Raw genomic sequence first — 14,471 nt, 5'->3', positions numbered from 1 at the left:
TACTGGTAATGGTGAAGATCTCATTTCGGGTATGCAAATTTTCCTGATAGGCAAGAGAAAGAAAATTCAAGCTCATTTTCGAAGACTGCATGTAATAAGATTACAAAAAAAAAGAAAGGATAGAAATATCCATAAGAAAATCATAAAGTTTTGATTTATATCATTTCATTTTATTTTGCTTCTTTTGGAAAAAAAAATACATGCTTAGCTAGAAATTACTAGTATTTTCCGCAATGCATCTATGGTCTTATTAGTATTTTAATAGCCTTCATTCTGCATTTGTTTTGTTTTTTTCATAAATTGAATAATGTTCATAAAAATTTAAAGTCCCAAAATTTTAGCTTTTATAGGTTAATTATTTTTTTTAGAAACACATGCCAACATTGAAACTATAGCTTGCCGAAAATTGCTTAGTGTGTTGTAGATTTTCAGTCCTGTTTTTATCAATGTAATTAAATTTAAATTTTGTCTTAATTTAACGCAAATATAGATTACAATTTTATTGATAATTTTTTAAGCATTAATTGGTTCATAAAGTAGGTTTACTTACATTAAAAATATGTTGCATTGGTATTTAATAATGTAAGTTGGCATTCATTAACCTGGAATTTTTTCTAAAAGGGACTGGAAAACCTGGTAATGTCAGGGAATTTCATTCTCGAACTTTTGAGGCAACCCTGTCTATGTCTTTAACTTTTTTCCAACATGTAATCCAAAGTTTCATCTTCATGTATGAGAAGCAGTTTATTGAACTTTCCTGGATTTATATCATCCTAAATACCCCCCCCCCCCCCATCTCTCTGTCTCTCTCTTTTGTTCAAGATTTTGTCATTTTGCTGTACAAACATGAGTAAATGATCATGCCTTTATTCTTACTTTCAGACTTTACTTGGATTTGATAAGCATAAAATCTCAAATGTAAGTATTATTTCTCATGTTTGATATTTTATTTAGTTTTTTCAAACCTCTTTTCAAATGATAATATGCATATTTAAAAGGATTTTTTTTCTTTTTCACTAATAACTGATAAACAGTGCTAATGTAGATGGAAAAATCTTAGTTTAAGATTCAAATTCAAATAGAAGCCAGCATGGCAAATGCAATAAACAAAATTCTTTTCATCAAAGAAAACAGTTATTTCAAAGTTTAAATTACTACCTCAATGCTATATTCAAATAACAAAAAGGCAAAACAAGTTTTGTCATTAGCCGGAGGCTTTGTTAGGCAGAAACTTTGTTTAGCATTTTGGTTATTTTAGCTGAGCGCTAAAAGTAAGGATTCATTTTTTTGATTGAGAGAATAATTTTAATTTCATTAAAGTAGAGTTCTTTTTACAGGTTGATTTCCAGCAGCTTTTGCAAAAAGATGAAGAAGAGACGGAACAAGCTTTAATGTCTGCATTGAGTCAAGGTTCTTGTAACTTTTTTCCTAATGTTGTATTTTTTAAGTTTTGTTACAATTTATTTACAATTATATACAAGAAAATTCATTGAAAATCTTATTAGTTTGAGAAGGTTGAAACATGTTGTGTTTTCTTAATCTAAGCAAGATATGCCTTTTTTTCTTCAATGGTGAAAGTTTGTGTTTTAAATATTTAATTAACAGTTATTCCCTTTCCATTATGAATAGCATTTTAAGCCAATTAGCACAATTACTGTCTGATCACGGATTGTGTGAAAAGGCAAACATCCAGTTTACAGGTGGAAATGGACACATCTATTAGTTTTTAGGGATGTCAGCTTTTGCAGAGATGTATGTTAGCCTCTAAATTAAGCAGAGTCTCATTCAAATGAACGGAACACGCGCATCAAATTTTTACTTTTCTCCCTCATTTAGATAGACTGGGCAATACTTGGACGTTTGCCAATTCCATACAATCCGTGGTTGGACAGTATTTTATTACATCAGATTCAGCTAGTGAAATATATTAATGGAGAAATTTGGGTGAGTAGGGTAGTCTCTAAAAGTTTCTTTTTTCATGGAATTGGTTACTAATTCCTTCTTTCTGCTTGTTGATTTTAATATTATTTTGGAGAGACTTATTTTCATATTCATGGTTACAAATGGTGGTATGATTATTGCGATATTATATTGATTATTTGCAAGGTTAAATTAGTTAATGTTTATTTTCTTGTAGCTTGCAATCTCACTAGTCGAGTGTATTACTTTGATACTAATCCGTATATCAATCCTGACGATGTATCTTCATCTGTAAATATGTCTCCTGTTTTGCCAAAGCGTGCAGAAACATTTGCTGGATTTGATAATTCTGGAAAGGATGCTACAGATAAAGGTATTGTTTTTTTTTCTCTAACTTTTGTTATACAGTTAAGGAAGAATTTTGTGTATGTGAATATGTTAAACACATCATGCGTTTTTGTAGCATTTTAAACATTAGTGTTTCATTGGTGTGTGGAAAAACAGACTGAAAACGTGACTTCATTGTAAATTTTCAGCAGATGATCTTCTATAGTGTAACAGTGCAGGCTCAAAAGTTCTTGTCATCCCTTTCTCTATTATTTTGCTCTTATTTCTTACTAGTGGTACCCGCACGGTTTGCCCGTAAAGGTCTTTTGGTTCACTTGTATATTTACTAATAATGTATGGTGAATTTTCTCCCCAATTGGCTTGTACCCATGTTACAGTTCCATGTTATGATAATTTCATATTTCGCCAATTGGCTTGTGCCTATGTTACGGTTCCATGTTATGATAATTTCATAATTTACTCGTCCATCTTATGAAAATTTTGTTCTTAAAATTGGAATAGAAAAAGAACCACATCGAATTTTTGAAAAAATCACTTCAAGGTGCACACCCCCATGCTATAAACTAACTTAGTGCCAAATTTCATGAAAATCGGCCGAACGGTCTAGGCGCTATGTGCCTCACAGAGATCCAGCCATCCTCCGGACATCCAGACAGAGAGACTTTCAGCTTTATTATTAGTAAAGATTTATAATATAATAGTTACTCTCATGAAAAACCTTTTAATCTTCTTTTAAATTCCCTTTTTGTGAGTAAAAGATAAATCTTAAAATATGATAGAATAAAACTTCAATCATTTGAAAGTTCATCTTGAGTGAAACTCATTTAGTTACCAAAAATTTAGCTAATTCAAAACTTAATCATTTCAAATGCAATTTTATTCCAAAAATGGATAAGTATTGTTAAAAAGAAAGATAAGAACTTATTCAAAATGGTATTAGTTCTACATTTTCAAGCAATTGTGCTTTCTTTAATCTTTTTGCTAGATGTCTCGGTACTGAAAGTGTCCTGGAGAAGATTGATATCATGAATGTAATTTCCTACTTCAATATTTCTAAATGGCCACTAGACACTTTTTCTTTTTGGATAAATCTGCTGAAAATAGTTTTATACAGGGTTGCCACGCCACAGGGAAACCTGAAGAAACAGGGAAAACACAGGGAATTAAAAAAATAACAAAAAAGCAGGGAAAATCCAGGGAATTTTGAAAATTTTCTCAAAAACCTGGAAAATGCAGGGAAAATATTTTTTTTTAATTAAAGTTGCAAAAATCAATGCTCAAATGTGTAAATTATCAATAAATAAATAAATTACAATTAATAAGTTTTATAAAGTTCAGAAATCAAGTAAAATATTTTTTTTGTTTAAGTGAACATTAAAATGTCTATCACAAAAGAAAAATCTTTTTCTTGTTTTATTTAACATGCATCTTGAATTTTATGATAGCTTAATTTAGAGAGCATGAAATTAGAGGTCAATATTCATTGTTCTGCTTAACTTTTGCTCTTTTAGGTCCAAGTAATGAATGGTTAAGATAAGGCTTTTTTTCCCCTTGAATAAAAAGTTAAATAAATTCAATTGCCATGCTATTGTTTCAGTTATAATGAACTCTTCTTCATTTCCCCTTATTATTATTTTTTTGGGGGTGGGTCCCCTGTGATGGTTGCATTTTCATACAGGGAAAACACAGGGAATTTTTTTTCCAAAAAGGAGTGGCAACCCTGTTATAGATTCTTGTTCCATAGGTTGAAGGTTGGATGCCAAAATGAGTGGAAAGAAGTCTAGGTCTTTGAAGACATCAGGCTTCAGTCGCTGTAATGTTGGCTGAGCATCATTTTAGAATTACTAAACGTGTTTATTTTTAATTATTTATTTTTAAAAGAAGAAAAATGACTAAGGAAAGATTTCATGTTTGGGGGGACGAAATTTCTTTTGTTTATAGACATCAAACTTTGAGTTGTGGAACAAATATTCAATGTTAAAGCGTGTAATTATTCTCCAGAGATTTGAAGTCACCTCGAATTATCGAGAAATTGAATTATAGATTTTTGGAAGTTTGACTAGATTTTTGTTGTCAAACCTACATTTTTGGGTTCTGAAAAAACTATGAAAGTTTTACATTTTGTGGGCCAAATGCAGGGTTGACAAGAGGCTATTTCAGCCAGCCAAAAACTAGGGGCCCGGCTCGGAATTGGAATAGTGTAAGTTTTATGTGGAGGAGTGGAACCATAAACCAAACCACTAGCCCCAACTCCATGGGGCTTTGGGGGGGGGGGGGGGCTTGGACTTGTGTCATTTTTTAGAGGGAGTGGAGAGTGCTTTTTATAGAGGACTGCTTTGTGTGAAGACACGTTTCTTTTTGCTTTAACGAGTGTCAATGAGAGTTGTGACATTTTTGAAGAATTTGCATGCTTTATGAAACTATTCGACTATTAGTCTAATATGAGGGGGGGGGGGGGGGTACTTTGGTGGGGATTCAAAAGATAGTTTTAAATTTACTACCCCAATCAATGCATGCTCACTGCAGGACTCCAGGGCAGTAGCCTGAGAGTGGCATTAGAGAACAATGCCCTAACTTTTGTGACTGATGCTCTATTTATAAAATTACACTTAAAAAAAGTTCAAATTCTAAAGGAGGAGAGTCCCCAAAGCTCCCTTCCTATAACGTCAACAAAGATACTCTGAAATTGCGTTTTAAGGACTTTAATTTCTAAAATTTTCGATTTGAGAGTACTGATTTAGTACTCTCCTCCTCTTTGGTAGCCTACCAAACTCCATCTCTGTACCTAAAGTCATCAAAGGCGGCCTAAAATCGTATTTTTAAGACTTCCAATTTCAAATAATTTCTTTAATTGAACTCTAAACCCCACCCCTTCACCAAACATATTGAAATATAGCTTATAGTAGGATTTTAATTTCAAAAAAATTTCAAGGGAAAGTCTTTGAACATGCCTCTGTCTGGTATCGCTAAAAGACGGTCTAAAATTGCATTTTCAGAACTAAAAATTTCGGAGAACTGCTTCGAATTCCGTTCATTGTCTAACGTTATCAAAGATGGCCAACTGAGTATGTTTCGAAACATTTCCATTGGAACCTATCCTCTCCCCAACATCACCAAAAGTCGCCTGCAACTGTATTTTGGAACTTCTATTTTGAAAATTCCAAAGGAGAGTTCTGATTCCCATTCCTTACCCTCATATCAACACATATAGAATACAGTTGCATTTTCAAGAACATCACTTTTAAAAAATTTCCAGTTGAGAGCTCCCTTTCCTTAACATCATCAAACATAGTATTAAACTGCATTTTTGAACCTTCAATTTCGAAAAACTTCTGGGATGCATTCCTTTAATTTAGGGATTCACCGGATGTCCGGTAACTATCCGGTATCCGGCCTATCTGGCTAATTTTTCAACTATCTGGAAGTATGAGGTATCCGATCCGGTAAGCCGATCCGGATATCCGACAGTTTTTTGCAGGATATCCGGGCAGTTATCCGGTAAAAATGTGAGAGATATCCGGGGTTGATGTGGGGTTATCCGGTACGAAATGAGGGTTTAATTTTGAATTTACTTTTGCAAAAATTCCAGTTAAAGCTTTCACTGTTTCATCAACTTTTTGATGATGCTTTCTCCTTTAATTGCTGCTTCAAAAACGACCATTCCTCTTCAAACCTAGCTTCTGGCATTCCCCCGCGTCCCCCCCCCCTCTCCTTCGCGAATCTGCTGACAGTATGTTGCCAATAATTTCTCCCTCCCTCTCTCACTCTCTCTGCTTTAACGTGCTGAAGTGAAAAGTTGACTTTGAAATGGTTCGTACATAGGCGGATTTAGGACTGAGTTCTTGGGGTGGCAGGATTTTTTTTTTTTGGAGCAACATTTTTAGTTGCCCTCCCCCCTTCCATGTTTTCATCTGTTTTCTGTGATGCATAAGGCCGTTCTTTACTTTTTTATGTGCCGTTTACATTACTGTGTGTAATCATGCTGTCCTTTTTGAATTGACCTTAAAAGAGGGGAAGCTGGTATTTAGAGAGTGACGCAGGGCTCCCTTTTAAGTGGGATATAGAATATCTCCAATTTTAGGGGGTCTCGGGAGGAAATTATATAAAATAGATTTAGAAAATGGATATAAAATTCTGCATTTTGAAGTCTTATAAGGGTTAATTGGAAATAATTGGCAAATCATTTTTTTTTAAAGTTTTACGCTTTAAAAGTGCTTTGTGATGCAAGTTAATACTTTAAAAGAAATGGTGCACAGATTTAGAGAATAAGTATAAAGAGAGTAACATACTACCCATTTGAACAATTCTTAATTTATACACTTGATAAGAAATAAAATTGAAACACACTTTGCTTAGGAGTTTCAGAGACTTGTCTAATTACTTTCAAGGTTTGGTTAGTTAGATTGAGTTTTTGGCTCAAGAGCCCTGGTAGGCTATACTGCGCCAATTCTTTTCAGGGATTTTAGAACCAATAATTTGCACTTTCCAGTCTCTGAAATTGAGTAGTAGATTATACAGTTGTACAGTATTGTTCAACCTTTGTAAGAAATGGCTATTTTAAGTTTAAAAGAAAAAATAAACTTTAATTTTTCATTACAACTTTTTTTTTAAATTATAAGTAGTGCAGAAAATGAAAAGGAATAGGGGTAGTGTATCTTTTTTTCTCGGGCTAAACAGATTAACAATATGCAGTAAAAGTAAGATAAAAGCAATCAATACAAAAGAATTTCCAAAATTCTGCATTCGGGATTAAATAAATAGCAAGATATGTTTTTTCGAGATATGTTACAAACGCGAGAACCATGATTTTTACATTTTTTATGCAAGATGTAGCAAGGAGCTGAATTTGACACATTTGGCATTCCTCCCCCTACAATTTGTTTGAAATTTTAAAATTTAAGGTTTGTAGCCACACGTTTCCAAATATTCAAGGTTTTCAAGTACTTGAAAATGAAATTAGTTTTTCAAGCACTTTCCAATTTTTAATTGAACGAATCACAATTTTTTGGGAGTAAGGGGACCACTTCAAAGCAGGGGCCCTACGTTATAGCTTGTTTATCTTATAGGCAAATCCGGCCCTGCACTCTTACCTGCAGATTTTTGTTTGAGTTTTTGTAATTTTTACGAAAATTCGTCAGTTTTTACAGTTAAAGGATTTTTACGATTTTACCAATCTGTGTAAGGTTTTTATCGGTTTTTATCAAATTTCAGCAAATTTTTCCAAAACTTTTGATGACTGATTTACTCAGATTTCAATAATGACAATAGTTGTCTCATTTAGACTTAGATGATTATGACTTACCTTAATTTTTAAACAGTATTTAGACAGTAAGGAAAATGGTATTTTCCCTCTAAATAAAAAGATTCAATTAATCAGAACATTCAGATAACTGAAATTTATTCAGTTTGAGATAGTATTTACTTTTCTTTCTCAAAAAAAAAAAGAAAAGTCAAAAATTTCCCAAGCGCATGAAGAACAGTTTTAACTATTAGTTTCATATATACAAATTTTTTCCTTTAAAAAAAAAGAAAACACAGTTAGAAAAACATTTCATCAGGTAATAATGCGATCTTACAAGAATTGTGCAAAGCTTTCGTGCCAGAAATATATCTCCCTCCCTTTTTCTTTTATTCAGACGTTTTCCTTACAATGTATGATTCTAGAAAATCAGAATTTTAGTTTTGAACTGCGAGAAATTGACATTCTTAATTTTTCCCCCTAAAAAGTTAACGCATTGTTTACAGTGATTTTAAGTTCTGTTTGTTCAATGGTTGGACAATTTTTCTAGTTTTTTGTTTCATTGTTACATACATTCGTTGAGTCTGGTGTTAACTGTTACATTTGATAGTATTTTGCTGTACAAAATCTTTTTAGCTATGTACTTCTTTTGCAATAGCACACATTTCAAATCAGCCAATTTCATTTGAACGTGTGATACCAGAAGATTCTTCAAAATCTTTTGTCAGTAACAACCCAAACACGCAAATTGATCATAAGCATTCTGAAAAGAGAGAAAACAAATCGTAAGGAGTTTATCGTTCTGTTAGCGCAAATTGGGGAGGGGGGGAGGGAGAGTTCCAAAGGTCAATTATTTTAAGTGTTGCAGCTGAATGAATAGCTCGTTTAGCCTATATTTTCATTCATATTCTTTCCAAAATGGTTTTCAGTCCAAAATAATGAATTTAGACCAATTTTCAGTACCCCAGTGACAGCTGTACTATTTAAATTTAATGTTTGGTTTTATTCTTTTTCTTTTCTCCCTTCAGAAAAGAACATTCGCTATTCTCTTCATTTTCATTGAACTATTCAAAAAAGAAAAAATCATGATTTTTTTGTTATAAGATTTTGGAAGATAAGTTGTTACTATATGAACTCCTCTCAAAATTGGGGAGCATTTCACCCTTTGCCCCCCCCCCCCTATAAATCCACCCATGATCTTCACTATTCAAAAACAAAAAAATAATAATTTTTTTTTTTTGGAAGATGTGTTGTTATTAGATAAAGTCCTCCCAAAACTGGGGGGGGCATTGTCCCCCTCTGCCCCCCCCCCATAAATCCGCCCATGGGTTCATATCAAAGTGCTTGAAGTTGGAGGAGCGGCCGTGTTGAAAATTAAAATACAGTCAAGTTCCGACTTGCGGGAGGAATGCATTCCACTACTCCTCTCGCGCAAGTTGAAATTTAGCGTAGTAGAACAATGTATGAATTCGGATTTTTTAGAAACACACTAAAAAATTTTAGGCATTTGTAAACACCTCTCACACTATTTTGAACCATTTCTTAATTATATATTACCGTTTCTTGCTTAAAAAAGCTGTATTATTCAACATAAAACTCTGTTACGATGTACAAAATTAATGGTCAATGGGAGAGAGACATGTAAGTAAAACAATAATATAGTTACAGTGTATTAATAATTTAATAATGCACGCTTTGGTGCCATTATATCTCATGAACATTAAAACAAAGAATGAAAGAAACTAATGAAAAATGCGGAATAGTTGCACTAAAACAAAGCAATGTTTAGAGTAGTACGGTGTGGAAACTTCCATTTTCAGTGATACTAAAATGATGAAGAACCATCAAGAAACCAATATGGGGGGGTTGGGTCTTTATGGTTTTTAGAGAGTGGGCCCTTGCTCTTAGGGGGGGGCACCCCTGTATTTAAGATGCTAATTTGCATCTTTAGAGAAAATGTACCTTTATTTCTGGAATTAAAGTTAAATTTTAAGTTGATTATTTAAGTTTATTTATTTATTTTTTGAGTCAAACTGGCCCTGTTTTAATATTTTCTTTTTTAACTTGTATGTTAGAAAAATTTTACACGTGTATTATCTGTAATAAAAATGATTTCAAAGCAAAGTTTTATTTTTTGTTATTTCTAAATTGGAAACAAAAAAATGTATTACTTTATGATGAAGTTTAAAAAAATTTCTACACGTCATGCAAACCTAATAACAAATACCACTCATTATACGATCTTTAAGATTTCAACTATGAATAATTAAAAGTTTAAACCATGTGTACATTACATACAGAATTAATTTTTGCCGAAAGTTTGTCTTTTTCGAAAAAATTTGTTGAAATAAAACAATATTTTAATGTTTCATTTTATATATAGCACAATTCCTAAATTAAAATATAGAGGCTCTAAAAAAGTACATTTGAATGTACTTAACATGTTTTTAAAGAAAAGATATGTGGAACAAGTTTGATTTATTGTTTTGAAACGGCGTTGTAGAAAAATATGCGAACATGCAAAGCAATCGAAATGCCGGATGTCCGAATCCGGCAGGTAAGCGGACATCGGATATCCGGTATCCGGCAAAATCACTATCCAGTGCATCCCTACTTTAATTACTATATTTCTCCCAACTTTATCAAATTTATTCTTCAACCAGTTAAAGACTTTTAATTCGAGTTGACCATGAAGGGCATCTGAATCTCCCCTCCACCAACATCACCAAAGATCATCTATGCGTTTTTCCACTTTGAGCTACACTTTTAATAATTTTCTGAAGGAGAACACCCCATGCCCATGTTTCTGTATGATGTTACTTTACATCTGAGATCATATTGCTAATTGGAGATCTTGCTGAACAAAGTAGAGTTCAAAATTTCTATTTTCAAAAAGTCAATTTTTAGTTTAGTTACCTTGAGAACACCACATGTTACAAGTTGCTGGTTTGAAAAATTATGCACCGGAAAATATGAAAACTGGCTTTATCAAGGTACAGAAATCTGATCTGTTTTTTTTTGGGGGGGGGGGCATAGGATTACATATCCTCTTAGACCCCCAAAAACGTCTACCCCCCCCCCCTAAATAGTTTTTACAAGTCGGCGCCCCTGAACCAAACCCTCAAAGGGCCCACTTTGGCTCTCAGCAGTCCTGGATAAATGCTAGAAGTAGGTAACTGCAGTTCAGTTTTTTTCATATTGCTTTGAGAAAAACTCAACAAATGAAGTTTTTTCACAATTTTTGAGGATTGTGAAGAATTGATTTAAATGTTATTACACTCTCAATCCTAAACTTTATTAAATTGGAAGCCCTTGCGCCCCCCCCCCCCCTCACACAGTACAGCACTGGAGCCGGTGATATGTAAGGAGTTTAAATAAAGGTGCTAATTGCTTAAATTTGATAAATTGTATTCTTTTTTTTATTTGTTCATAAGTATTTGTTTAGATAAAGTAATTATATGGTTACTTTTGTACCCATAGTAAAATGTAATTCTGTATTTTCAAAAGCCACTTATACTCTAGATACATTTTATGTAAAAATAGTATTTTCTTTGTATTTGCAGTAAATGTTTTAAAGAAGAAACTTATGCAATTAAAAGAACTTGATGGAGATTGTCATAATGAGCGGGAACTTTCTTCATCGGATCCAAGCCTTCATGTAAAGGTAATTCTTTTTTTTTCTTTCTTTTTTGCGAAATGTAAGTTTTTTAAACACAAACTTACATGTAAGTAATCAAATTCTCCTCCCCCCTTTTTTCGTAGATATTTACATTCTTTTTATAAAACTATTGTGGTCTCTATCTACTCCAGCCAGGGTTGGCTTTCGGCCGGCAGAAACTAGTTTTTGCCGTGCCAGTGGCAGAAACTGGTTATAACTGGTAAAACTGGCAGAAACTGGCAAAAAATTAAAAACGTCTTTAATAACTCAAGCAATTAGTAAATGATATTTGTTTAAGTAAACTAAAAATTTAAACATCATTTCATCATTTAAAAAAATAAAATCCCATGTTAGTGCCCTTGATTTAGTTCAGAAAGGGAACTTTCCAATTGCAGAGGCTTGTAGTATTTGGATCAGGGCTGGCTTTCTGCAGGCAGAAACTAGTTTTTGCCATGCCAGTGGCAGAAACTGGTTATAACCAGTAAAAACCAGCAGAAACTGGCAAAAACTTAAAAGCGTCTTTAATAACTCAAGTAACTAGCTACTAAATGATAACTAAGTTACTAAATGATATTTGTTTAGGTAAACTAAAAAATTAAATTTTATTTCATCATTGTAAAAAATAAAATCTTATGCTAGTATCCTGATTTAGTTCAGAAAGGAAACTTTTCAGTTGCAGACGCTCGTAATATTTGGATTAATCTAACAAAAGACGGAAAACCATATCTTGGAAAGAGGAGTGACATGCAGAATTAAACAGGCATTACTGATTGTAATTCCTGTGCTTGAAGAAGAAAGTGCTAGAATTTTACTTGCCAATATTAATCTAGTTTTGTACCTAATGTCACAGCTTTGTGAAACAAATTGGTCCCATTTCTTGAAACTTACTTTTCTCAGTAAAATTTCTACCACTACCCGAGTTAATACATGGTGGACCAGTTTAAAAAAATATGCAACAGATAGAAGTTTCACAAACATTGCTTGTTCCTTGATGCCATTGTTTGCTAGCTTGTCTGTTGCAGGAATATTCTAAAGTTTCTCATTTGTGCATAATAAATTGATAAACTTTAGATTTAGAAACCACCTTTTCTAAGAGGCAACAGCGGGGTTCAAACAATGTAACATTTGATTTTGAATTACACATAATATCGTAATTAAATTGTGCTTTGGTTAACAATTATATCGTCCATACATTTTCTATTGTATGCCAAAAACTAATTTTTTGGCATTTTGTGAGTTTTTGCCAGTTTCTACCGCAAATGTGGCAGAAAGTGGTTTTTGCCATGTCGGTTTTAACCAGTTTCTACCAGTGGTTTTAACCGCCTCGGCAGAAACTTGCCAACCCTGATTTGGGTTAATTTAACAAAGGATAAAAAATCATACAGGGGTGCTTAGGAAAGAGGAGTGACATACAGAATTAAACAGGCATTACTGATTGTAATTTGCTCACTAATATGCTTCCTCTAAATTGTTTGGGATTGAAATTATCATGTCATGTGCTTCAAGAAGAAAGTGCCAGAATTTTACTTGCCTAAATTTTGTACCTAATGTTACAGCTTTGCAAAACAAACTGGCCCCATTTCTCAAAACTTATTTTTCCAGTCAAATTTTTACCACAACCCCAGTTACTACATAGTGGACCAGTTTACAATAGATGAAAGTTTCACGAACATTGCTTGCTCTTTGATGCATTGTCTGCTAGTTCTTCTGTTTTAAGAATATTCTAAAATTTCTCCTTTGTGCATAGTAAATTGAGAACCTGTTTAGATTTTTGAAACCACCTTTTCTAAGAGGCAATTGCAAGGTCCAAGCAATGTAACATTTGATTTTGAATTGTGATAATTTTGTAATAAAATTACAATACTTTGGTAAACAATTATTTTTTCCATGCATTTTATGTTGTATATCAAGAATTAATTTTTCATTATGTGAGTTTTTACCAGTTTCTGCCAGCAAAGTGGCAGAAAGTAGTTTTTGCCATGCCGGTTTTAACCGGTTTCTACCAGTGGTTTTAATTGCCTCGGCAGAAACTTGCCAACCTTGACTCCAGCTCACAAATTGCTTCCCATACTTGTCTAAGCCATCATATTATTCTTGTACAGTGAAACCTGTGTAAGTTGACCACTCGCGGTGCAGTTCTTTGGTGGTCAACTTAGACAGGTGGTCAACTTATAAAGGGCAGTAATGATTTTTTTTTCTTGTCATTTCTTGCACCATGTATTCATTTTTTGAGTAATTCTCCCATATTCTTTCTGTTCAACTCACTTTCATTGTTTAAATTTATTGAAAGTGAAACAATAATTAAAAATACTAATCAAATAATTTTGTTATTTTTTCCTTGTTTTTAACTATATTAGACACTGAAGTTTTAGAAATTCCATACGTGCCGACTAATTTTCTCTGGCTTTCTCCATTTTCAATTAATTTTTATTTAATATTTTTTTTTTTTTTTTTTAAATCTCAAGTTCAATTAACTTTCTTTTTCAAGCCTTTTTTGTACAACTTATAGCTCATCCAGTTCATAAAGGCAAAATTAAAATGTCCTATCTCATAATCCCTTGCATCAGAAACATTAGTCATTAGCAGGCCCAGATCTGCGTATCCGCAGTGCGAGGGCCCACATCCTTAAAGGGGCTAACGGCCCTAGAAATTGAAGAAAAAATAGAAAAAAAAACTAGCTTATTCACTTTACAAATAGACACTGCTGGCCACCAGGGAGGGGCCCTACATATTTTGTTGCAGGGGGACCCAAAAATATATAGATCCGGGCCTGCTTTTTTTTAGCACAATTCCTGTTGTGCCACAACATATTGCAACAGAAAGAAAAGACTGAACTTTTCTACTGATACCTATTTTCATTGAACAGAGTACAAAAAGCTATCTCGAATAGAACAACAAATGAAAAACAAGTTTGGAGAATAAAGAGCAGCATAAGTTTTCTGCTGCTGTTTAGTTAGTAAAATGCTAGTCTGTCATCAAAGCAATAAAAACATTTTTGGAAAGCTATCAAAAAAAAAAAAAAAAAAGTAATAATAATAAATAAATAAATGAATGATAAAACAAAATAATTTGCTGAAGAAAGTTATAAAAAAATAAACCAAGTGGTCAACTTACAAAGGGTTTTTTACAATACTCCAAACCAAATTTGGCATACATTAGTGGTCAAGATAGACAGGTGGTCAAGTTACGGAGGTTTTCCTTCATTATATGAGATAAGACTAATTCCGTTCCTGTCAAAAATGGTCAATATAGACAGGTGGTCAACTTACAAGGGTGGTCAACTTTATAGGTTTTACTGTATCGTGA

The 14,471-nt window shown here is 33.0% G+C and overlaps 1 protein-coding gene across 1 annotated transcript in view; it reads left to right on the top strand.

Moving 5' to 3' along the window:
- LOC129220738 (A-kinase anchor protein 13-like) overlaps positions 1–14,471 on the top strand; it is a 104,071-nt gene that overhangs the window by 76,161 nt on the left and 13,439 nt on the right. Inside the window, 4 exon segments of the mRNA XM_054855168.1 lie at positions 883–918; positions 1,338–1,410; positions 2,138–2,293; positions 11,071–11,171. Of these exon segments, the coding sequence (XP_054711143.1) occupies positions 883–918; positions 1,338–1,410; positions 2,138–2,293; positions 11,071–11,171 (366 nt within the window).

This window comes from Uloborus diversus, chromosome 4 (assembly GCF_026930045.1).
Source record: "Uloborus diversus isolate 005 chromosome 4, Udiv.v.3.1, whole genome shotgun sequence".
Taxonomy (NCBI): Eukaryota; Metazoa; Arthropoda; class Arachnida; order Araneae; family Uloboridae; genus Uloborus; species Uloborus diversus.
This window is presented reverse-complemented; position numbering and strand designations above follow the sequence as displayed.